Genomic DNA, 25,620 nt, shown 5'->3' on the forward strand with positions numbered 1-25,620 from the left:
AGGCCCATACCTTGAGCCCAGCTCTTGTTGCAGTGCTTGGAGGCAGCCCTCAGAACAGCAGGTTGCAGGGTGAATGTGCTGCCGTGCGCAGCCCCGCACGTGCTAGTGCCGCACATGGGGTACACGACAGTGCAGAGCAGCACGCCGTGTACCATCACATGCTTCCACAGCAACACTGCTGTCTTCTCCTCCCTTCTTCCTACTCTCCCCTCCTACATGTAGCCTCCTCCTGCTCCTCTGTTCCCTTGCTCAACACCAGCAAATTGAGCAGATACACTCTCATCTGGTTCAAGTACCAAAAGAAGCTCCTCAGAAGTCTTGCTGCTCACCAGAGGAACCAGGCAGGGTGAAGGATTCCACCTCTGTTCTGCTGCAGCATTCGGAAATTGCTGCAAGCAGTGGATGGGTACCACTTGCTGGTAAACAAAAATAAGTATTAAAGCACTTGCAGATGCTCAGTGAGTCTTATCACAGCTGTATCAAAATATTTCTGATTGAGGCTGTCAGATGCTGGGCCAAAACGCAGAGTGAGGAATACAGACACCAGGATACAGGGAGCTTAGAAAACTGCCTTTATTCTATTAGTTGTTGGAAAAATGAAAATACAGAAAGAGTTTAGTTGGCTGCAGAACAGCAAGAAGTTCACAGGTTAGGAGTCTGATCACTACATGGTAACCAAACTTACACAAAAAGTTTCTTTTTTTTTTCTTTTTTTTCTTTTAAGTTTTGAAACTGGGTCCAGCAATGAACTTAAGGCAACTGAACAGTTCAGAAGCTTTGAGTGTGAGCAGGCTGTCTTTTCTCATCCCTACGGCACGTCATGGAAAAAACTCCTCCTGGGTGTGCAGACCACTCAAATCATTCAAATGGGTCAGACTCTTACAAATGAACAGGGGAAGAGGATCAGCTGCTTTCCATCGGACTTTATTTTCAAATACAGTTTCTTAAAAAACCCAGAACACCTTAACGCAGAGGTTACAAGTAACAGTATTAGGAAATCCAATTATACAAAAAATACTACATCTAAGCTGGGGTAAATAGATTTATTTTTGGTAACATACATTTAAACTGGCACTAATTACACAGTAACTAAAAGGTAACTAACATGAAACCACAGAACCCTCACTTTTCCTTAGCTGAATGGGACTTGGTCATTTCAGAGTGATCACATTTTCAAACTAATGTTTTACACCACTGAGCCATGAAAATCAGATCTTCCTAAATGTGATAGCACTGAAGCTACACTCGATTCCACATACAGCCATGTAACTGTTGTACTCAATTAGAATAGGACGTTAGTTATAAAGTAGTTACAGACCAATCCTCTGTTGACAGCTTTTTCTCTTTCTAGAGAGAAGAAAGAAGATAGAGAATTGTCTTCAATTAGCGCCTGGCATATCCTGTGAGTGCAGAAAAGGTTTGTTAGAGGAATGTTGAGGTTAACCTTGGGTGCACAGATGAATTTGATGCAGATTGTTATAAAAATCATGGTTGGCTTCTAAATACTGGTAGCAAGATGACTCGATTTTTAAATCTCTTAAGTAAATTATAGATAATGAAAAAGGCCAGTAATCATACACTAAGATTAATAAACAGCACTTCAAAATTACTCAAGTGCAGGGTGCTGCTTTGGCCATCTTCCTCTGGCCACATTTTATAAGAGAAGGCACCCGGACTTTTTCTTGCCACGCCGGGCTTGCAAAGCAGCTCTAGTGGCCATTTCAAAAACCTCCCTCACACCGTCTTTGGTCTTTGCCGAACACTCCATGTACCCAAAAGCACCAATGCGGTTTGCCATATCTCTTCCTTCTTCGGGTTTGACAGGCTCCTGTAATGGCAAAGGCCAACAAGTGAGAACGACCCAAAGCCACACCGGCGCACACCAGTCTTCCCTCTCCCACCCAGCTTCCCAAAGGCAAAGGAATTTCTGGATTAAGTGCACATAATTCATTGGTTAGTTAATAATTAATTGCTCCATTGAGGGTGATTCTTTAAATGATAAAACGTAGATTTAAAATAAAATTTGCTTATTTTCTTAGGATGCAGCATGCAGCTCAGCTGGGATTACAGACAGGGGTATGCTTGCACACTGTGCCACTGCTTGAGGACACAATCAGTTTTCTAACACCTCTGAACTTGAAGGCTGTAAGACCCTTTGAAACTTGAGCTTATTGCTTATTTCTGAGTAAACATTTTTGTGACTTTTTGCCACAATTGTAACAGAAGTCTATGAATAAATCCCCAGAGTAATTATTTCCCTCCCTTGGTCTTTGTATAAACCCAAATGTTATGCAACAGAAGCACAAAGTCTAGGACAGAGCAGACTATCTGGAGCTGGGGGGATTTCAGACTCAATCTGAAAATGAAACCTAGCGATAGGCTCAGGAATGAGCTACAGCATTTGTGCTCATCACCTCAAACCATCGACCAATAAAACTGTTTCACACCCTGAACGCACAACATAAAGCACAGCTTGAGAGAGCATGCACTTAATGTGTCTTCTCTAGTTAATTCCTTTCTATCTTCTACCTCAGAGTCTCCATCAGGCAGAGCAGTTGATTGCTGCTAACTCAATACAGCCATTTTCACTGTTAAGAATGCCTTTTTCTAACAGAGAAATCTCCAAATGTGAAACAAGAAACATTCAATTAAAGGTAATATGTACTTTCTGCTTTCTGTCAAGGGTAAGTGCTCATTATGCAGCCCATAGGAAGCTGGCAGCAAGCCATGGATGCCCATTTAATGCTCTGGTAGAATCACTACAGACTTTCTTCATTTCTCATAAGACCACCAGAAAAAGAACCTGCCTGCTTCATTTTGGCCAGCTCTCGTCTTGTGTGCTCGTCATTCCTCAGGTCCTTCTTGTTTCCTACCAAGATGATAGGCACGTTGGGGCAGAAATGCTTCACCTCTGGGGTCCACTTCTCTGGGATGTTTTCTGGAAAACATAAATAGAAGTATGACTGTACTAAAATGGTATCACCAAGGAAGACAAACCTGTCTATGAGAATTTTAAGGATGAAGGGCACCTAAACTGTTGGCTTCTCTACATCTTTCAGTAGCCACTTGACAAGGGTTAGCATAAAGTACTCCAAAGAACAGCATGCAGAATTCCAAAACAGAGTTGTCATGGAGTATTTTCAAGAGAAACACTTTATTTATCTCCAGAAGCTAAAGATGGGCACAATTCTGAAGCAAGTATTTACATCATTTTTTCCTTATAAAAAGCAACATCAAACAACCACTCTCAACTCTCCCATTAAATTAAGCAGAAATGTTGTATACACTAGTTAGAGGGACAGAAACAAAGACTTTGTGGAAGTCACTCCCAGATTTGCCATTTCTCCCTATCTGCAGCAAATGAATTTGCACTTTCATACAAGACACTTTTTCTCCCAACACAACTTCCCTTCCCGACTTTTTAAAAAAATGGATCTGCAAACTGAAGCTTTTAAAAGTAATACCTTGATAAATGCTATATAGTAGAAGTGTTGAGCAGGAGCAGCCCAAAACACTTGGCTTTGATTTCAGAAACTCTCAGACATCTGAGATTCACCTGGATGTACCTGCAGGCTACAAAACGCCTTTTTATCTTAATGAAATTCCATTCAGTTTTTGAACAGACATTCACTATTATGGTATTGTTTTCTTGCTTGAAAGAACAACTTAGACAAGTATTTTGAAACCAGTTTCTGAACCACAGCCAAAACAGCAATTCTGCAGCTGCACCTGGAGCACTCAGGGGGTGCAGGCCTCTAGAAAATGCACACCTGAAAAGCTGCCTGGCAATTCCCTGCTTGCTGCACTGCTCTGAGGAACACAAAAGCCCTGAGACTGGTGAGCAGGAAGGAAGAAATAGCCAAGATCAGACTTGACTTAACTAAACCCCTCTCTCCCTGCCTCCAGGGCTCAGTAACCCATCTTGTTTCCAGTGTGGTCAGTTAATCAGCTCTCCAGCTGCCCAGGGAGTAGCCTGTGCAGTAGAATGAGCCCAGCATAGCTGTTAACAGCCACACCAGGCATGACCACCACACTGCTGCCACTAAACCTCAAATGATTTTGCAGAGAGACGAGAACTGCGAAAGATGTCTCTAAATGCAGGATCAGGTGGAAGGGATGAAGAAAGAGATCAGGATTTCCCTGATCTCAATATGGCACTGATTTTTCTAAAAAGACACTTTCATATCCAATTGCCCATTCAACAGCTGCTACCCTTCAGAGGCAAGGTGAGAAGAGACTGAGCAAATACCAAATGTTATCCCAGCCAGACTGTAATGCTGCTGTAACATCTGAAGGAATTTACTCAAACCTTCTGTGAACTGTGGTAGGGATGGTGTTTTTCAGCCACTGTAGTACCTGCATTCAGGAGTAATCCTTCTATTAACTGTATTTCTGTGCTTCCTGGATTCTTTTTGTCTCACTCTTGTTTCTTCCTAAGTTCAACTCTGGGAGGCAGGGTTCACCAGTATGATAGATGAGAAGTGTAGTAGTAAAGCCTAAGGAGAGCTTGCAGTGATTGTGATCACCCTGGCAGTAGAAAACTCCAAAGGATTCAGTGGTTTAAAGAATTTAAGAGTGAACTGGTATCCCATTTACAGTTAAAACAATTTGACATCTGTCATTAATAGCAAAAGCAAAGCAGCCTCTCACATTTCCTGGCTAGGAGCTGCCCAATGCATGGACATAACTTTGACCAGTTATAAACAAGTACCAGTCAGTCACTGTACAAGAAGCTCTTGTCAGAGTACAGCTGGTCTTACACACACACAACTCAGAATTGATGTGCCTAGAAACCTACCTTAACAATACCTGCATTCACACACTAGTGAACAAATCCCAGCAACGATGATCAGAGGGGAACTTTTACAGAGTTTCACTTGGTTAAGAAAGTGCTACCATGATGTATTTGTTTAGGAGACTACACTGGGTGCAGTCATTATAATTTTAAAGAAACAGAAAGAAAAGTTGCAGGGACACTGACTCTTAGAATTAAGAGCATCCCTATCTCCTGCTCCTTACCCTCATCAAAAATCTCTTTGTAAGATCAAATACATCAACATCTATGCATCAGATTTATAAATCAATCAGAAGTTTTCAGTCTTGGACTCCACACAGAAGATATGCCCAATACACAAATTTTTGAAATGTATGTTTTTGGAGCTCAGAAATGATAAATCAAGCAACTCTTTTCTGCATCACAAGCAAGATGTCAATCACTAGAAAGCAGACTACAAGTCTCCAGCTTTTGACTGTTTCCACCAGTGAGAGAGCCACTCCCCCTTTCAGTACAACCCCCCTCAAGCATAATTCTAGCTCATGTTTTTCACCCACCAAGCAGACAGCAAAAAACCTCAGGCTATTTGGGATTAATAACTCAGAGGGTTTCAAGCTGATCTCTCCTGAATAAAAGGAAGAGGTGGGGGCAGTAGAAGGGATAAAACCACAAAGATATATTTTTCATTTACAGAGAAGGAAGTTCTCTGTTTTCTTGGATGTAGTATGGTCTTGAATGCATAACGTAACATTTTCAAAAGAGAAAAAGAAGAAAAAAAATTCAGCTTTTGTTGGGCCAAGCCACCCATTGGACACCATGCACTCACAGGGCTGCTGGACACATGAAATCTCAGCCACAGCCTTCCTGCCTGCTTGGGGGCACCAAGGCAGCAGCTCCCTACGAAAAAGCACACAGTATGCTGCCCTGGCCCAACAGACAACGTTGCTGGACTGGGGGTGCTTATCTAGGCCAGGGAGCTGCTTCCCTACCAAGTGTTGCTTGAATTATGCAGCAGAATCCTGGGTAAACACAGCCTGCTGCTGTAGCTTTCAAAATGCCCCTCGGTGTGGTTGAAGAATACAGGTTCCTTTAAGATCTTAATGTCTGAAAACTAGACATGCAAACCAGTATGAACTGAGAAAAGAGGAATGTTTGCCATCACTGCAGCACATGAAAACATATTTTACAGCAGAACTTCCAAGGGGAGTGCAGTGACACAGAGAAGGGGTTCTGAATCAGTTACTGATCTACTTACCTAAACTATCAGGACTATCAATTGAAAAACACATAAGTATAACATCAGTATCTGGATAAGAAAGCGGTCTAAGTCGATCATAGTCTTCTTGTCCTGCTGTATCCCACAAAGCCAACTCCACCTGCAGAAAAAAGATAAGGCAGTTAACCAGATCACCAAGGAAGTTTTGATTCAGAAGTGGACTAAATATTCCAGTCAATACCACTCAAAGGAAGACACTGGTTTATATCCATGACCAGTGGTAAGACGTATCAGGAGAAAAACAAGACAGAAAAATCAAAAATAATTTGCTCCAAAGGGCTGGGAATCTCTGACTGATGCTGATGTACACTACAAAGATCAAACCCCTTTTGAAGCCCGTTAGTCATCTCTTCTGGCGAGGATCCTGTATACTGCCAGAAGTGGATACGAAGAAAAGGTTCTTCAGGAACTAGTCTTTGTTTATCACAATACCAGGTCCCTATCGAAACAGGGACTCCACTACACATTTCCAAAGGCTAATTGCCCTGTGTCCTTGGCACATAGGCATATCTTTGAAGTGCTCCAGCCCCTCCCACCTACTGCAACATTCTACTTGGAATAACTATATGTTTTTTTAGAATCTCAACTAGTATAAAGTTGGGAATAGGTTGCTAAAAAAACACTGGACATGAGCAGGTCCATGCTACCAAGGCCAGCATTTTTTCCACAGGGACATGCTTGATATTTATAAATATATTTACAACATAAGCGGCAAGCATGTGCACTAACCACTTACTAAAGAGTGCAGAGATCTCCGTGCTGCTATGAATAAAGGCAAGCTGACTTTGGCTGTTTCAGAAGCTTACACATACCTGCTTTCCATCCACTTCAATATCTGCTACATAATTTTCAAAGACTGTGGGAACATACACTTCAGGGAACTGGTCTTTGCTAAATACAATCAGCAGACAGGTCTTCCCACAGGCACCATCACCCACTATAACCAGCTTTTTTCGAATGGCTGCCATAGCTGAAAAACAAAACAATGGCTTATTAATTCTTCTGCCACAGCTTTTAACTGAGGTGATAATAATTAACAACCACTAAGTTTTCAATTAATAAGAACTTTCAAATTGGGTCTACATGTCCATTAGAGATACAGACAGGTATTTGGAATCACACAAATTCAAATTCCTGTCCTTCTGAGAAAAACATTCCCCAGTGCTTGTCAAGACACTCGTCAACTGCTGGGTGAAAAAACACAAGAAAGGAGGTTAGCATTTAGCGTTTCTCGATCTGTTCTACAGGTTGAGACAGAAACATCCAGAGATAGCAAGTGAACAAGCAGCACTAAGAGCACCATCTTCAAGGTAGCTTCAGTTCAAGAGCAGTAACATTTTCTTGTCACACTCTGTTTTTAACTATGAAGTGCTAGTCAGCTGGATTGAGGAGCATCTGCTGCCATGTCAGAGCACCAACAGAAGGATCTCACAGTAACCAGCCCGTTCCTCAAATTACAACCACCACACTGCAAAGGATTTTAGAAGGACTCCTTAATCTGCTTTCTCTGGACATTGCTGTTGCCAAGTTAGTATAGCCTGGTATCAGCTTACATTAAGTAAAGTGCGGACACAGAGGGTGACACCACTGTGGTGCTCTACATGGATCACTGCTGTTCAATGTATTGATTTGGCCTGGGACCATAGAAATCCATGTCTTGTTTACAGGCAACTTGAGCTTCGAAAAGGTAGTATAAAAGCCTGAAAGGCAAATACAGGGCAGAAGCCTCATGTGAGTTAAAGAAGGCAGAAATCACATCAGCGTTAGAAAACCTCCACCATAGAAGTACTCTGAGGCTGAGTGAATACTTTTGTGCCTGCTGTCTTTTCCCTAGGCAATCATTTGTGACCATGGAAGGAGTAAGCCAGAGATTTAAGGGAGTGACCTGGCTACAAGGAACTGGAATGAGGACACCTGCATGACTGCTTTCTTCTCCATAACATAAAGACACTCCAGGGAAAGCTGCTTAGTCATCTCATGAAACTTCCTGGAAATGGAGCAAGCAGCAATGCCACTATAATACCTACCACTGCATGACCAAAATACCAGAGGGAGCACCCTTATGAGTTAACATTTGCCATGACAGTCCCAGTACAAAGCTCTACTAGGATGACTAGGACTGCTAGGGGAGAAGGGCTTGAAGAAGCAGACCAGAGAATTAAAGGACATATGAAAAATGTGGGCTTTTTTTTCAATTTCTTCTCTTGCCTTATGAATATAAAGGTAAAACTAACCATCCAAAATCAACCTTTAGTACTATTAGTTGGTGAAGAAGCAGTGGATATTACAGAGACTCTGTACTTCTGCTCCAGGTACAAACAGGAAAAGACTATATCAGCCCATGAAGCAGCAAGGACTCAAGGACCTGTAGAACATGGCTTAGTCAGACACAGCTGCTCAAGTAATCCAAATCTAAAATGAGCTTCTTTCATCTTGTGAATATATATATACGTACCCATATTCAAGTTATTTACCTTAGGGATTTGGGGTTATTTTTACATTTGTGGAAGGTTTAAAATGATCCAAGCTTTAAAAAGGTTTGCTTTCAGTGGTTTTAGATGGTTTTGAATACTTTCTAGCAATAGTAATACTTGATTTTTACAGAACTGGAAATCTGTCCCCTGTACCGAGTCAAGATCAACAACTTCCAAGTTCTAATGTCAGCTTTGTCTAATCTGCCCTTCAAAACTGTAAGGCTGTGTCCTACAAAACCTCTGAAGCTGCCTGCCCCTGTGTTCCACAATATTTACTGAGAAAACTTCCCCCAATGTGTATCTTCAACCTTCTTTGATGTAATGTAAGCCCAATACTGTTTATCCTATTTGTCATGGGCATACAAGAACAGATGATTCCCTTTCTCTAGTGCAGTTGAGAATACATGCCTTCATTTAGTCTTCTCTTCAGGCAAAACAACTCCAGCTCATTCAAGCTTTGGCTCTAAATCATATTTCCTAGACATTCCTGTTGCTCCCTTCTGGGCACAGTCCAGTTGGCACAAACTCATCAAGGCATGGACTCCAAAAGCTGAATTCATTATTTCACCTAGGGCTTTACTAACATTAACGAGAGCTGCAGGATTATTGTATTGATCTTCCAGCATATACTGCTGCTTAAGCAGTTATATTAGAAGTGTATGATGTCATTTCTTTTTTCCCTCAGGAAGACAACACTGTTGATGCGTTCAGCTTTTAATTCAGGAAAACTCCCAGATCTTTTTTTGTTAGGACTGCTACTTAGTAAGTTGCTTTCTGTTCACACAGCTGAATAATCTATTGTCATACTTTTATTTATCTTTCCTCTATGTTTTCCTCTACCTTCAGTTTCTGTTTCTCTCCCTCTCCAGCTTACTAATTGTCTTTCTCAGATGCAAGTTTACTAATGATGATGCCCAGATAATTATCTAGGTCACTGATGAAACCACACTGAAGACAAAGTAGGTGGATGACGAAATGGGATAACCTGTCCTTCCACAGCGTCCTCCCTCCTGTTCTAGTGGCAGGAGCTCTGGCCCTTGATCACTTGTGTTACCTGCAATAGCACCTAGGGGAGGTGACCTTTTCAGCATCACCTATGGATAATGGTCTTTTTCTGTGGATTATCAGATCAACTCTTCCTCTAAATACTTCTGTCACTCAAGATTTTTTTTTCTGATGTTCCTTGCCAGCTGAATCTCATTGTATGCTTTGGCTTTCTACATACTTATGCCTAAAGTCTAAAAAAACCCATGCAATTCTGTAAAAAAATAACAAAACACCCACTACAAAATTTGTGATTTATGTAGTGCTTTCTATTAACCTTCCCTAAAATTTAAAAAAAAAACCAAACAAACCAACAAACAGCTTGAAAATATTATTTATATAGAAAACATTATTTCAAGAGCTTTATTTTACCTACTTTTTTTCGTGAGAAAAGCTTATCACAAAACTTTCCCTGCCTGAATCTTTCCTGAAATCTGTTGACATTGTTTGTACTCAAAATGGAAGACCACTCTGTCAATAGACATTGTTTGTACTCAAAATGGAAGACCACTCTGTCAATAAAGGTACCCTTCATCAGCAGCATATGCTCAACCACTTCCTTCCAACTGCTTAAGTTCCACCTCAAGAGACTCTCCCCTGCACACCATCTTTCATGTGCAGGATGGTCAACAAAACACCTCAGACTTGCTGAACAGTCCCTTCTGTTTAGCACACTGAATATCTATGTAATTAAAATTTCCTCATCACCAACTTCTGGGGGCCCCTGCTGAATGCTTGCAAAAATCCTCCACTACCTTATTTTTCTTTGTGAGCTGTGACACTTTAATCTTTCTTAGTTCAGTTTCATCTTCTAGAGCATTATCATAGAAGAATTCCTTCTGTCTAATGTCCTTGGAACAAACATGTTGCATAAAATTCACTTCAGGATGCAAAGATCACCACATAAATGCCTGAAGCTTTCACTTGCCTCTAAAGCCCTTCTGATTTGCTTACCTCAAGCATCTCCCTAGGCATGCAGCACAGGCCGAGGCTAATTTGTTTATGGACCTCAATAAATGTTCAGAAACAGTTTAGATTATAAATGCTGGGTAGACATAGATGCCTCAGGAGGTCTCTGGATAAACCCCTCTATCTGCCTTGGAAGGTAGTCACCAAACATCACAACTGCTTGTTTCTTCCTGACATCAGTGGTTACAAACTTTACAGCTTTATAGTCTTGAAGTTTCTTCTCTCCTGGTGAGGCTGAACCTTTACTTGCTGCCAGAACAATACCCTTCATTTCTGTTCCACCTGTGGATGTTAAGGAAGAAACACTGCTGTTGGGCCTGCACGCAGTTTTCTTCTCATGACAGATGCATCTTGTCCATATCACTGAAGGCCTCCACACATGGAAATTGTTCTAGTGGTGCCACAGTATCCCAACCCCCCATATTTGGTCTTGAAATGTTAGCAGATATCTGGCAACAGCACCAGCATCCCATAATCCATGTATTAGCATAGTTACAATAATAATTTCCTAATTCAGAGCATCTTCTAGCTAATTCATTTTAGATAAAATGACTACATGCCTATCCAGTCAGTAGCTGCAATGGATTGTCAGGTCTGGCAAATACTCAGAAAAGCAACATCTCCACAGTACATTAAATTAAAAAAAAAATCATTTGCTTAGAATGGAGCTGCATCTTTGTGATGCACATCACAAGGACATCAACAGCAACCACAGCAGTCAGGTCTTTTTGCTGCATTTTGACATGCTCTGGTTTTCTTAATCAAGTATTCTGAAGCCCGGAAATACATCAACTTTGGACCAGCAGTACATGAGAATCAAAAAGCACTTTGCTAGCCTAAAAAGTTTCACAGAAGATGTATATCACTGACATGCAAGTTAGTATTTGCTGCAGTGCAGCCTGTCGCCAGTGAATGTGTCTACATTTAGAGGTTGAAAAAAAAGAAAAATCTATATGAACTACCTAAGAGTGTATTACAAATAGATCAAATTGAAGCTACTTCTACCGCACATCAGCTGAACACGAGTGCTACACATTCATCCTTTTACACAATGCATTGAGCAGGGAGAGACCAATAAATCTAGAAAGCTGCTGGAACAGCATCAGTGACAATGCACATGGAACATTGAGCAAGAAATATTCTATACCAGTCAGTGTGGCAGAATGGCTGCAGTCATCTTCTATGGGAATCTGTGCTGTCTTCTGCAGCACGATGACAGATCTGCAATTTTTCCTACTCTTAAATGAACCACTCCTCCCACCTTTGCATTTATAGGATTCTTAAAACCAGCTAGGCTGCTAGATTCAAAGTGGAAACTCTCACAACATGACTCAAGTGACTCATCTGAAGAGATTCAATTATGACATTTCCTCAGCCTAGGCCAGTGCCTTTTACAGGTATTACAAGAGCTTTAGACATCATTTACTCAATCCCACTAACATCACAGGAGGTTACAACACAAGGAGCTCCTGTTTGCTGAGAGTTGCCACACTAATATCCTTGTTACATGGGGCTGCTATTTCTAAGTGCAGTGACGCTCCAAGACTCAGGCAGTATAAGGCCCTGATTATTAAGAGAATCTAGCAAATACTCTGGAAGAATGAGAAGTGGGGAAAATATTTTTCCCACGTTTTAAATGTACTCCCCTTCAATGTATTATTGTTTACTGGAATGGAATTTGTCTCTTCTCTTCAACATGCTACTTATTTTTCCAAGGAATAACATCTTCAGTGCCTCTTCTCCCGCAAAACCCAAGGCCACACAGCAGGAGGGAGGAGTGTGGACATGCTATGACATTCTGAAGTTGGAGAAGCTGGTAACAAACCCACCAAGTTTGCCTGTCTCGGTCTGGATCTCATCCTGGAGAAATCCTGAGTAGATTTAATTTCAATTCCCCATCAACTACCACCAATTTATACTGCCTGCTACACCATATGGGCAGATCCCCTGCATAAAGCAGTTTGTCAAAAAAGATCTGGATTTCTGCATATGATAGCAAGAGAACTCAGCAGCAGTTTAGCAGGACCATTAATGTTGTTGCTGATGCTGAGAGGGAAACATCCTTTAAGTTCTCTCCACCTAATCTTGCTTAATTTCTTAAAACCAAAATGCTGGAAAGCAAAGGTTTTGAAATCTTGTGGAGACTGCTTTCCCACCCATTGCTCCATACTCAGCACTTAAACCAGTTTGCTATTGAGTGAATTATAACCTGGCACTCTTCTCACTTGCTTCATTTGCCCCTTAATTCAGTCAGCTCTGTCCTGGGCCAGCAGGAGGAACAAGGCATCAGAAGATAAAATGCTACTCAAGCATCCCCCTACCCTGACTAGTCAAGCCCTGCCCTCTACCTACCACAGGGAAGAACTGCCTCTGCCCAAGGACCTGATTTTACTCTTGCAATGTCCTGACTTTTATTCAAGCTGAAGTGGAAGTAGTAATGATTTTCCCCAAAGACACCAGTGATGACAAGGACATGAATGAGCAGGCATTTCCCATGGTTTTCTTCTAGCTTAGGTCTTCTTCTAGTTTAGGAAGGTCTGGCCTCAGGACCGAGAACTACCAAACTAGCTTGGAGCAGAAAGCAGATCAGCTCAAAAGCAAGTAGGATGCTTTTTGAGCAACTGTAGACAGACAGTGAAGAAACGAAGGTGGAACACAGAGCATTTGGCTGGGCAAAATGGTCCAAAGACTAGAAGCAGAGAATGGGGCCAGGAAAAGGATAGCGGGAAGATGTAACCACTGAAGTCTGCCCTCCTCTGGAGCAGAATCTATGATTCCCATATTTTGCAGTTGTTTAACTGCCAACAGGAGGTAAATGTCTCAACCTTCCCCACTGTTGAAGTCCCAATGGAAAATGTCAGCAACTGCACATTTTGTATTTTTAATCCACTACATTTTTCATTAATGAATGTATGCATGAACAAATGTCAGAAGCACTGCAGTCCGCTGTTGAAATTATATTCATGCTACCTTACATCACCTCCTTTCAGCACACACAAGCCTACGTGTGTTACGCTATTTTTTCCCCACATAGCACATACAGGATGGCCATGCTCTTAAACAGCAATAGCTGTGAAGGAAACTGTGACCCAAATTCCCCTGTTACAGAAGTTGCAAAGTGGATAGCAAAGAACCTTTGTACTGCAGTAGAGTTAGGAAAAAATGTAAAAAAATAAAAAGGTGATTCAATCACATAATGGAGTCAGATACAACCCATGCTTCTGCTTCAGGAAGCAGAACAACTTAAAATCCTGGAAGAACTACATACACCAAAAGATGCAGCAAGTGACCATGTTTTGATTGTGGACATCTAGAACAGAACTCATCAGTACAGCTGCACTGAAAGTAAAGCTAGACAAAATTTACTTAATTCTGTGCAAATCTGCGTGTGGACATTTGCCCTCGTAAACTGATAAGCCACATTATTTACAGCACTGCTAACAAGGCCTTTGGGAAACAACTGTATTTATACTCCTTACAGCATCCAGCATATAAAGCAGTTTGGCAGTACTGCAAAACAGACCTGTTTCCAACTATGGCACTATGTGGAAGCAGTTGGTAAGGAAAAAGATATCTGCTCGGGTTTTTCTGGAGGGTTACACATGAAATTTAACATTTGAGAAGAGTCTCAGGCCTGGCAAAGCATAGGGCAAGCTACCGACACTGCACATTAAACGTACCAAAGAGAGAAATGCAAGTGTTCTATTATACGACTGAAGTACAACTGAAAAACTGACCCAGAAGGTCAGCATAGAATCCATCAGGATTAATATACCGGACACAGTTTCTTCAGAAAGGTCCTCAGACAGGGCAAGAAGAGCATTCAGTTTTCTGTTAGCAATTTACTCAGGCTGTGTTAACCATGCTCAAGTCTGGCAAGTTTTACTAGTTTGGGAAAAGTGCTTTGCAAACATAGCTGTGCGTTTCCAGAGCAAGCTTTAAATTGGAAGAAGGATAGCTGTGTTAGCATCCCAGCTAACAAACCTCACCAGGTCTCAGCTAACTCCACAAATAACCGGCTCAAGCCTCTCTGTACCACATCACCAGAACGGGGAGCAGGGTCAGCTTAACTGCATTAGGTCTTAATAACGTTGGTTCAGTGCCAGCCCTAGCGAACCCTTAATGACTGATGAGTTTTTACAGTCATTAAGAGTTATCCAAAAGCACAAAATTGGTGTTTAATGGGCATGGGCACACAATGCATTTCAATTAAGCACAACATGTTGTTTATACTACCTCTACAGCAGCTGCAAGGAAGCAGGAGATATCACATTCAAAGTTCTTGAGGAAACCTAAATTGGCAGCCAGTAGGAGATCTGTGTTGCGTGTCATGCGGACACAGTTATGTCTAATCTAAGATATCATGTGAAGTCTCAAAGCTGGATTCATCCTATCAAATTACACCCTTTGCTCTTGCTTTCCTCTTCAGGATTAATTCTGTATGACAACATACAGTTCATCTGAACAATCAGAGAAGAAAACTGCTTTGGATTCTGATATATGTTCTTGTTCTCTCACCACCACAGGAAAGAGCAAAACTTTTTGCTTCAGTCTCCTTCCCTGTAGAGCCCACCCACCTGTGCTTTACAGGACAATGCCTCAGCACAACCAAACATTCCCAGAAAAATACAAACTGCCTTTTGTTAAAACACCTAAGCCATGACCTGTGTAACCCTCTACACCCAGCATTGTACCCCACAAGCAGCTCCAGCATGGACACTGACCAAGGAGCCAAACTGTCCCTGCAGCTAAACTTACACTTCCTACATCTCAAGACGCACAGACCATCCGTTACTACAAATCTACACATATATAAATTGGCTTTGGACTTAGGTCTCTCCACTCAGCACCTGCCATTCAGGATAACCTTAAGACTGCATTCCTACAGAAGAGGAAAAAGGAATGAGATGCTTCCCCTGACATGCTCTCCTGTCTCTTCTTGGGTCAGATGTGGTTCCCATGAATTTGGTAACCTCGAACAGATTTTTCTTCCATGAGCTTGTCTGGACTCCCTTTGAACCCATGTAAACTTCCAGAACTCACAACATTCTGTTGGAGGGAGTTCTCACAGCTTAATTACATATTGTGTGTAAAGCCACTTCCTTCAAATTCAAAATTATCCCTATTAGTTTCTTTTACTGCCTCTGAACTCCAAAATGGAAAGAGGGTGAACAATTTACCTCACTCATCCTCTTTCTGCTGCTCGCATAATAGAGCTCCCAGTCTGAAGCATGGGCTTGGTGGGGGATTTTTTTTTTTAATACCTTTACACCCTTGACAGTAGCAATTGGATGATCTATCAGCTGGCTGCTATCAGCATAAGGAGTAATTAAGTGGTAGAGTTGTCACTGTGTAGTCCTTCAGCCAGGAGGAGCCTTGGAAGCCCAGCAGCATAGTACCGTGTACCTTCCCATCCCAAACCGTCCCTCAGTCAAGGCACTAGGGATGCTGCAACACAAGCCCCAGAAGCCAGAGCCCTGAGAGACACCCCTGTTTTGATAAGGGTGTGCTGTTATACCCACTCATGCCCTATCAGAGAACCACACCCCGAACTGCATTTCAAGTGCAAACAAGCTACAGCTTGGTTATGCTGAGCACACTTTTCACTCTCTGCATTAACTCAGGTGCAGAATAGCTTGACTTTAAAAATGGGCAGTAGCAAAGAATCTCTACCATGCATTTTGCTCCAGCACTTAGTTATATTTTCTGCATTATCAGTGAAGTTTTATTTGTCACTTCCTCCTTTATTTGGCGTCTGCAAATTTCTTCACACTAGCATTTTGTTTCTGCCAGGTGACTGATAAGAAATACAGCCCAAGAGCTAACTCCATGTTCTCACTAGATGCAGATTCACTTGACTCTCCACCTGCCTTTTAAAGATGTCCTCTTTCTACTAAATTTAATATGAACTGTATTGATTTTGTACTGGCCTAGCTTAGCTTCTTACTGAAAATGATGTGCAATTACTGTCAAGTGCTAAGCGAGGGCCAAGATGAACACCTGTACTTAAGAACCAAACTGAAACAATTAACACTAATTGTTTCTATTTCCCCCAGCCCAGGTTGAGTGACATTGCCTTAATTCTTTCCTGAATGCTTTGTTACTTATTCCATTATTGCACCTGGGATTGATGTCTTAGTCTGATGGGATTATAATCATTAAGGTTGTCCTGCTTCTTTTTATTATTACTGCATATTAGCATTCTTTCAAATTCCTTCAACTGCTGCAGTATGTAAAGAGCTTTCTGAGGAATAAAAAAATTACATAAACCTCCTAAATTCTCAGGCCAGAGATCTTCAGAGCTGAGTTAAATCTCAAAACAGGTGTCTGCCTGGCCTGATAAGGCATGCAACACCATTTGACCTTTTAAAAATTTATTTAGAGGTAAGCAAACTACCTGATTATAGGGGAGCTCCCTGTGTATGGATAAATAACTATTGAAAGATAGAAAACCAGACAGAAAACAAATGCTCAGCTGTCACAGAGGACCACCAGTGGAACGCAAGCAGCTCAACAGTCCTAAATGACCTGAAAAGGCAAGGACAAATAGCAATGCAACAAAATTTACTGATGATGCCATGATGTTCAGGTAATAAAGGCAAGGTCTTACCATTACAGATTTCAGAACCTTAACAGACTCTCTGCCTAGGCAATACAACTTGAAATAGATAAATGGGAAATAATAAATGGGTAAAAATCAGATTTAGCATCCTTTCAGAAATGACAGACAGGGACCTGATCGCTGCTACTAACGGAGGTATTTTTGGATTATATAGTTAATCCCTTTAAAATAGAAGCTCAACATTCTGAGGAGCTAAGAAAAAAGTATTAAAAAAAAATGATTAAGACCTAGGGAAAAATTGAACAAAGAAATCACTAAGCTGATCCACAAGCACACCTGCAACTTTTGATTGCAGTCGAAATGCTGTAAAGGAATGAGAAATGACTCAGAGCAGGACGACATAGGTGATTAAACTACAGAACAGCATCCATATGAACAACTGGGAAAAGGACAGGCTGGGAGAGATGTAACCAAGGAAGAAAACAACTACAGACACTTTGCTAAGATCCTAAGCAGTGCTTGGAAAAGCTGGAGTCTGAGCATTCACACTTTAAAACAAGGACAAGGGCATATAGGATGAGCCAGGTTCCAAGCAAAGGCAGGCAGGCCTCCTAGCAGGTCACATGGCAAAACTTTGCTGTTGCTATCACAGTTCAACCCTTTAGATCCATAATTTCTTAGTCATTTTTCTCTTCGAGCTCCCTTTTTTTCCAGTTGCTTTTCATTATCTGAATTTGTGTTGCATTTTCTACTTTCAGTTTCTTCTTTTCTCCTATTCCATTTCTAGGGCTTTCTTGCATTGTTTTAAGTGCAAACAAAACAGATGCCTTCATTTCCTTTCTAAGTGAGGTTATTTAATTTGCTTTCAACACTTGATTGGGGAAAAATATCACAAAATGAGGTTTCTGAAACATCTATTTTAAGTTTGTTTAAGCCAAAATTGCTAGAAACTGAGCCAGCAATATATGCAAGCAAAACCCTGTCTTAACATTGTCACCAGGCATCCTGTTTTGCAAACAACCTTAGCAAGGTCCTCCTGGTCTACTGCAAGTTGGGTTGGGTTTTTTTACTCAACTATCTGCAAAACTCATCCCTATGCTGTTCACCTCCATATTTTCACATAATTAGTAAATTAACACCATTTCAGAACCCAGGGAAGAATATGAATTCCAGCATTTCTCTCCTGCGTTACTTTAGCATGACAAGTGTCTCTCCAAGGCTGAAGGCAAAGCTGGGACTATGCAGGCAGAAAAGCAGCGTTTTTGTCCTCAGAATCTGTGGCTGACATTGCTGTCCTTCCACCCTCACTTAACATTCTTGCTACTTTGCCCCTACTGACTAGATCTTTGTTATCTTTAAGAACGATGACTTACAAGAGCACTTCTCTTATGCAATACCAAGTCCCAAGATTACTTCGCACAAAATGAGATTAAGGCTTAATATTGAGCTAATTATAGTAGATCTGTGGATTTCCACTCGTGTGCAAGCTGCAAAATGCCTTCCATTTGTGCCAGTTATGTTCAGGGTGTCCTCTCTTCCTAGACAGCTCCAGAATGGCAAACGGGATGTGGGGTACCCACATGCTGAGGAAGACATGTGCTGCTTGGGTGAGATGGCTCTGTCCTGGGGCACCCACTATTGCCCCACAGCTGGCAACAGAAGCACATATAGACAAGAGAAACAAACACTAACTCCTCCACGCAACCATCTTCCTGTACCCAGAGTTGATACTCTCACCTGTGTTCCTCCCAACACCACAAGACTGCCCTGTTTCATATCAAACACCTACCCAAGTCCAACACCCTGCCTGACACATGCAGGTATCTCAGATGACTCAGTAAAAGGGGGAGCAAACACCTTGATACCTCTGCAAGTATATTTTCTCAGTTTCCAGCTTGGGAGTATTCTTTTTTTTTTTCCCCTAAATCTTTGTGCTCAACAGCTCATTCAATAGCATTTCCCTCTGCAATGTCAATGTTTGATTCTGAAGCCCTGAAAATCCCTGTCACTCAAAGCACTCTGTGGTGCTGCATTCTGCAGACTCTGTGCAGACTGCAGAAGTAGCACCATCGGTTCTGGTCTAGGCCAGATTGTGCTCAGTCATGTCTTTGCCAGGCTGAAGGGTTCAAATCTTTTTAAGCACCCCTTGCATGGAATTCATTCCTTATCCCTGATCATTCTTTCCAGCCTCTTTGATTGTCTAGTTGAACTGCCATCTTCCTTTGCACAAACCCACAGTAATCGGTGTGCTAGTAACTAAAATCGATGATGCAACCCTGTTTTCTTCATTCCTCTCTCCAAAGACCCTCACACATTCTCATATAATCATTGCTGAATATTAAACTCACATTTTCACATCATTACAACAAGATCTTCCTCCTAAGTGGCAATAATGAACTTTCACACCATCACTGCAGCAACAAAGTCAGTTTTCCCCCAACTCTATATTTATCTGGAACAAATTTCATCCGACATTTTAATGCCTGCAATGCAGTGTCAGGATAAGCTGCAATTCTTCATGGTCAGCTCTTGTCTTGTCTTACTACTCACCACCTTTATCTCTAGATCATTCATGGATATGCTGAAGAATACAGGTGTAACACAGATCTTTATTCTTCTCTTGTCCCAAACTTCCCTTCTCTATGCTTGTCGAGACACTTAAAAAGCTACACTGACTTTCTCCCCAATGTTAGTTATTAGTCCATCTACTTATTGTTAATATTTTTTTTTCAAAAGCATTGAACTCTGTGATACCCTGCTGAACTGTCTTTAAGAACTGCTACCATGTAAGCCATCTTCTGTTTCTCTGGCTTCAAGGTATTGAGAAGTTACATAGCATAATTAATAATTCAGTCATTTCAGGCCTGAGTTTCCTTTGGAACCCTTGGGCAAGCACCATCTGGTCCTGGCATTCTGTAACTATATTTATCACTTTTCTCTAAAAACTTATTTGCTGACACTTCAAGTAGAGACAGATCTTCCAATGAGCCCTGTTCCCCATAAAGAGAATCTCTGGCACAGGAACCTCTTTGGACTCCTCCACAGTAAACAGGAATGCACATAAGTCATCTAACTTTCTACTCACAGCTTCATCATCAAATATTTCTTTCACTTCATCATCATCTGTTGGATCTTCAGTACCTTTCTTGCTTCCGATGTACTCGGAATTTTTTTTTTTTTTTTTTGCTATTAGCATGATGTTGCTTACAGACTTTCTGGTGGAACCTAAAACTTTTCATTTGACTTTCCAGAGTTCTCTTTTGTATTTACGTTTCTGGTTGACATCATGACTTGAACTTTCTGAAGGCTGTATTTTTATTTCTAATACTTTCTTTATCCCAGACTGCACACTCATTCTCATCTGTCAACATTCCACAGTATAATTTAAAATCTTCCCAACAATATTTTCAATTTCTAAAGCAGAAGCCTCGTTCTGCTGTGGTTTGCATGGAACCCAGCCTTTTCAAACAGCTTTTGGACTGTGGTTCAAAAAAAGGAACCAATTCACTTTGTTAATACTGAATCAAGATCCTCCTGTAAGATGACCTTCTCATCAAACACAACTTCAACATGGCAGATAGATGGTGAAGAACAAAGAGCTTCCAGGTGTAAAATAGAAGAAAAATGAAATGTTACTGAAGAATGCAAACAAAGATAAGTGGTACTTGGGGAGCTGCTAGTTCATCCAAAACACCGACACACACATAGAAAACCTTCCTTAAAACTGTGAAGATGATGAGGAATCACTTTGTACACATTCACACTAGCAGTCACCTCAGAATGTGACAGTTCAATGGCAGTACACAGTCAGGTGAGACAGAACTACTCACTGTCGCAAAGCTCAGCTGATTAACTGTGCAGTGATTGAACTCAGCCCTGTTTCTGATTAAATCAACAATAAAAGAAAAGCTAACAAAACCCCCACAAATGTCAGAGCTTGAGAAAAGAAAGACCTCAAATTCCTTGTGGGTGTAGTGCCCAATTTTATTTGGTATATTAGTGGCTCTCCATCTGTTCCTTTTACTAGGGACCCTGGTCACAAAGGCTGGTCAGAGAAAGATAGCAAACCTCATTCTGATTTGTTTAATTAGATGATTCACTTAGGAAGGACCGGCTGTTAGCATCCAACAGTGGATAATAAATAATTAAAAGGTGGTTACGGGTATCTTAGGTTTTTTACTGCTTCAAATGCCTCTCATGGTGATAGGAAAAGGACAGAATAGAGTATGGACAGGTCAGAGTTGCCCTACCAACTCCAATTATGCTTTTGGTAGCTTTTATTCACAGCTCAGAATGAGGTGAAAACAGAGATCACATCAAGGCCAGAAGACACCAGGACACACAACAACAGTGTAAAATGGCTTAAAGCAATGATAACTTAACAAGTGTACTAGAGACAGTCTTTTGGGACATTTGTGCTTGGATTGGAGATGATCTCCAAAGTAATAAGCAACTTCCTCTTTCTACTTAGCTACCTAGCTACTTATACAGTGTCCAGTGCTGCAGGAGAACAGCCACACCAACAGACAAGGAACAGAGGATTTCCATCATACGTTTACACAGCTGTATCCCTGTGAATGAAGGTAAGCTGTCATCTGGTGCATTTATTTTGCACAGCAGTCTTCTGCGTTGTGGAGTATGATTACTTGTTTACTAGGACAGACTCAGATCAATTTACAATTTAAAGGGCACACTGGCTAGCCTTTATCAAAGGGCCAACTTCCTCAAACACACTGATTCAACTTTTCCTCCACATTAGTTAAACTGCATTTGAAGACAACAGAGCAGCGTGCGACAGTTTATAACGTACATGGAATAACACAAGCTGATGAAGAGTTTAGTATAAAAGGTAAAAAATAGTGTCTGAGTGGAGACTTGGAAAGAATCTAATAAAACATAACAAAGAGATTGAATGAGAAGATAGCAGTCAAGGTCAGAAATTTCTGGAGTGGAGTGGACAACAGAGACAGTGTAAAGAGCAGCCAGCAGGATCTGGGGCAATGTTAATAGGTTGAAAGAAAAAGATGAAGGCCAAAAAGTAGGAAAACCAAGAGCTGCCATAAAAAAAAAAAAAAACATGGAAAGATGATGGTATTTCCAAGCTCCTCCAAACTATTAAGTTGTTTTTATTTGGAATTTGCTTATCTGAAGAGCCATCGCTAGTCTTACATCCTGGTGGCAGTTAAGATCATTTAGGATGTTTTTACTGTCAATTCCTGGCTCAGAGAACGCCTCGCCTCTGGCGCTCAGTTCCTATGGCACCAAGCCAGAGTGTGAGTTTGTTGAACTAAGAGGGATAACACAAGAGCTGCTCAGCTGAGCTCTGTGACTGAGTTTCTTTTGCCCCTTGTGCAAAGGTGTATTTATGTCCTGAGAAGTTATTTTAAAAAGTCCCATATATTCTCATGTTACATGATACAAATCACCCATTAAAATTAATTTATGTCAGGCATTTGCACTGAATATGCTGTTAAGCATTCCAGTGAACTAATTAAAGTGAAATAAGGCTAATAGCAATTTTTCTTTTTTTAAACATGCAACCTTGGTCCAAATCAAAGCCAGAATTAGCCCGCATATTTGAAAAGAAATCTCAGTGCTGTGTGGCTGGAGATCTGGGTAAAACTACAGCAGGGCAGGAGGAGGGCACAACAGATGCATTAGAAGAGCCTTCAACATAAATATTTTCACAAATAATCTTTTTCAAGGGGCAGAGATTTAGACTTCCCAACTGAAAAAAAACTGCAAATAAGGCCATTGGAGAATCTAACACTTTGAGTCACAAACATTTAGAACAAGTAAACCCAGTTTTTGAGATTCCCAAGATAAATAGAGAGTTATCAAGTTTGCTGTTAGAAGAAGTGAACTGTTTTAAAACCACAGAGACAGTAGAGCTGTCACCTAGTCTAAGCTCCAGAGGATGGGGAGACAAGCACCAACACACCTAACATTCCCTGGGTATGCCTTTAGATTTAGTTTTCTCCCAATCTGCCTTACATACAAGAAAGGGTGGGTAGGAACCGCTGCTCACAAAAGGTTCCCTGCCACAAACAGGTGAACTGTACTGGGAGAGAAACAAAAGCTGGATATGAGGCAGCAACTAAAAACAAACAAACCCTACCTCCAGGCACCTCACAGAGACAGACTTAAAGGGATATCAGAGTAGTTAAAGCATCATTTGACTGGAGACAATATTTTGTCCTAAGCCTCTGTACTAACTTAAAGCCTACAAACCTCTACAGTAACTTTTTGGGGTTTTTTTAGGCCCCAAACACACAATCAGAACAGTCTCAAGGCTCTTTTCACCCACGAAGGAAGATGTTTCCTAGTCAAGAAGGTTTAGGCAGCACTTAACTCTAAGCCAGGTGATTTGTAGTGCCAGTGGCTGCTGGGCCACACGAAGCCGATGGCGCTAAAAGTTGGTTTTACCCAAAGCCGAGCTCTTCACTACTCCCGGGTCCGCGTGCCCGCGGCCTGCTGAGGCCACACCGGCTTGCTGAGGCCAAGAGACAGCACTACAAGTTCGCGGCTGCCCCCTGAGAGCTGGATTCTCCCGTCGCTACAAGTGGGAGCCCCCACAGAATCCGGGCGACATTCCGCAGGCACTAACGCCCAGCCGAGCCCCGCGCAACAGAGGGACACCCCGACGAGGGGCTCATGGGCGGCCCACGCGTGCGGGTGCGGCTGGGCCCCGAGACCCGGCCCGCGGCCCCGGCTCACCCCCGCGGCCCGACCCCGCGCTCCGGCGTGGCGGCGCCTCCCGCGCACCCGGGTGACGTCACCACAACAAGCTGCCACTCAGCCGGGTCACCCCCCACCGCCGGGTGCCCACTCGTGTCACACCCCACGGAGGATGAAAGCGGCGGGGAAGGGGGGATACGCCACCTCCGGCTAGGCTGGCGGGAGTAAAGTCCCCGCGGCGGCCCAGGCGCCGAGGACCGGGCGAGGCGTGGGCAGCTTCAGTAGGGTAGTCCCCGGGGCCGCGCCCCAGCCCGCCCGTCGCCCGGAAAAGGCCCCGTTACCGGCCCCGGAAACTTGGGGTCTCTCTTAGCGGGGTGAAGACCGGGCTGCTGTACACGCCGTTCTCTTTTGTGCGCACGATGACGCCCGGTCGCGTCGGTGAAAGGCTCAACCGGGCCCGCCCGCCCCCGCCCGCAGGCCGCGGCGCGGGCTCCCAGCGGGGGCAGGCGGGCCCCACCCGGCGGCGACCGCAGCGCCGCGAAGGCAGGAGAAAGCCAGAGAGCCGCCCCTTCCCGCTCCCCGAGTGGCGGAGAGCCCCCTCCAGGTACCTGCGGCCTGCGCTGGGGTCTCGCTCCCGCCGCTTCCTGCTCCACAGGCCCAAGCTCGAGCAGCGGCGAACGGAAACGGGCGGGGCGGGGGCGTGCGCGCTCACCGGCCCGGCGCGACGCGGCGCTGCGCTCCCTCAGCCCGGCCCCGCCCGGACCGGCCCCGCCCGCCTCCTGATCGCGCACCCGCGCGCGCCCCCGCCCGCCCTACAGCCAATCGGCGCGGCCAAGCGCGGGGCCTGCCGGGAAGGGGCGCTATAAAAGCCCGAGTGCTATTTACGCCGCGCGGGATGTGTTGTTGCGCTTGCGTAGTGCGGATAGAGTCGTGTCCTGGCGCCTAGTGGAGTCTGTCGCGGTCGCGTAGCAGGCTCCGAGGCCTTCCCTCTCTGACAGAGGATTGGGGGGGGAGGAGGGGACGTGCGTGTTTTTCTTGCTTGGCGTGGAGCTGGGCGAGCTGCGGAGCTTGCTTCGGCCTGAGTGGTGTCTGCCCTGTGGGAGAGCCGCGGTGTTGGAAGCCTCGCTGCTGAAGAAGTTTTCCCAGACCGCCCCAGTGCACTCGCGTCTCACTAGGCCAGGGGGAAGGTAGCTAGCATGGGGCGATTTTTCTGTCAGGGCACCTCGTTTGCCGGTTGGCTCTTTAGACGAGCCTGTTTGGGCTAGGGGAATGTTCCGTGGTTTTTCTAGTTGAGCGGATAAGCTCTGCTGTTACCAAAAACTGAGCTGTTGGAGGTGGAGGAAGCCGAGGAGCTGGCAGCATAGTCCTGGCTCTCTGTCACGACTCCCTGCCAAGATCTGAGCATATCTGGTTTATCTAGTGGCAAGGATTACCCACCACTTCTGTCTCCAGAGGCCCCGTGGTCGATGCAGTGCCTCCTTTGTGTCCTGGAGGAAAGGTACTGCTTCACCTGTCGTCTTGTTTCCTGCCTTGCTCACCTGAAAAGTTTCAACAGGTGGAGCCAGCTTTGGGGGCATTCAGGCATCACTTTGCTGAAACGGTAATCCGTGTGTAGGGAGGAAGTTGGTGACAGTCAACCTCTGCATGTACTTAAATGTTCCCTTGTGCAACAGCCAGAGCAGCCTTTACCAGGCATTTGGTGACAGCTGACTTCATCCAGGTTCCCCTAAAGGAAAGTGATTGTTATGCCAATCCTGGTGTGTGATCCTGTTAGTAGGTGCTTCTTCCCATTCCTGTTTCCTCTTTGGGCAGCAATTACATTGCCAGCTAACTGTAGGCTGAC

The 25,620-nt window shown here is 43.2% G+C and overlaps 1 protein-coding gene across 1 annotated transcript; it reads right to left on the reverse strand.

Annotated features, from left to right (window-relative positions):
- Nucleotides 1-557: 557 nt before the first annotated feature.
- RHOA (ras homolog family member A) lies at nt 558-24,444 on the reverse strand. Its single transcript, XM_054387512.1, has 5 exons — nt 24,386-24,444; nt 6,863-7,020; nt 6,030-6,150; nt 2,808-2,938; nt 558-1,828 (listed from the first exon to the last, which is right to left on the reverse strand). The coding sequence occupies exons 2-5, from the start codon at nt 7,016-7,018 to the stop codon at nt 1,655-1,657; spliced, it is 582 nt and encodes a 193-aa protein (XP_054243487.1). The 5' UTR covers nt 7,019-7,020; nt 24,386-24,444; the 3' UTR covers nt 558-1,654.
- Nucleotides 24,445-25,620: the final 1,176 nt, after the last annotated feature.

This window comes from Indicator indicator, chromosome 15, assembly GCF_027791375.1.
Source record: "Indicator indicator isolate 239-I01 chromosome 15, UM_Iind_1.1, whole genome shotgun sequence".
NCBI lineage: Eukaryota > Metazoa > Chordata > Aves > Piciformes > Indicatoridae > Indicator > Indicator indicator.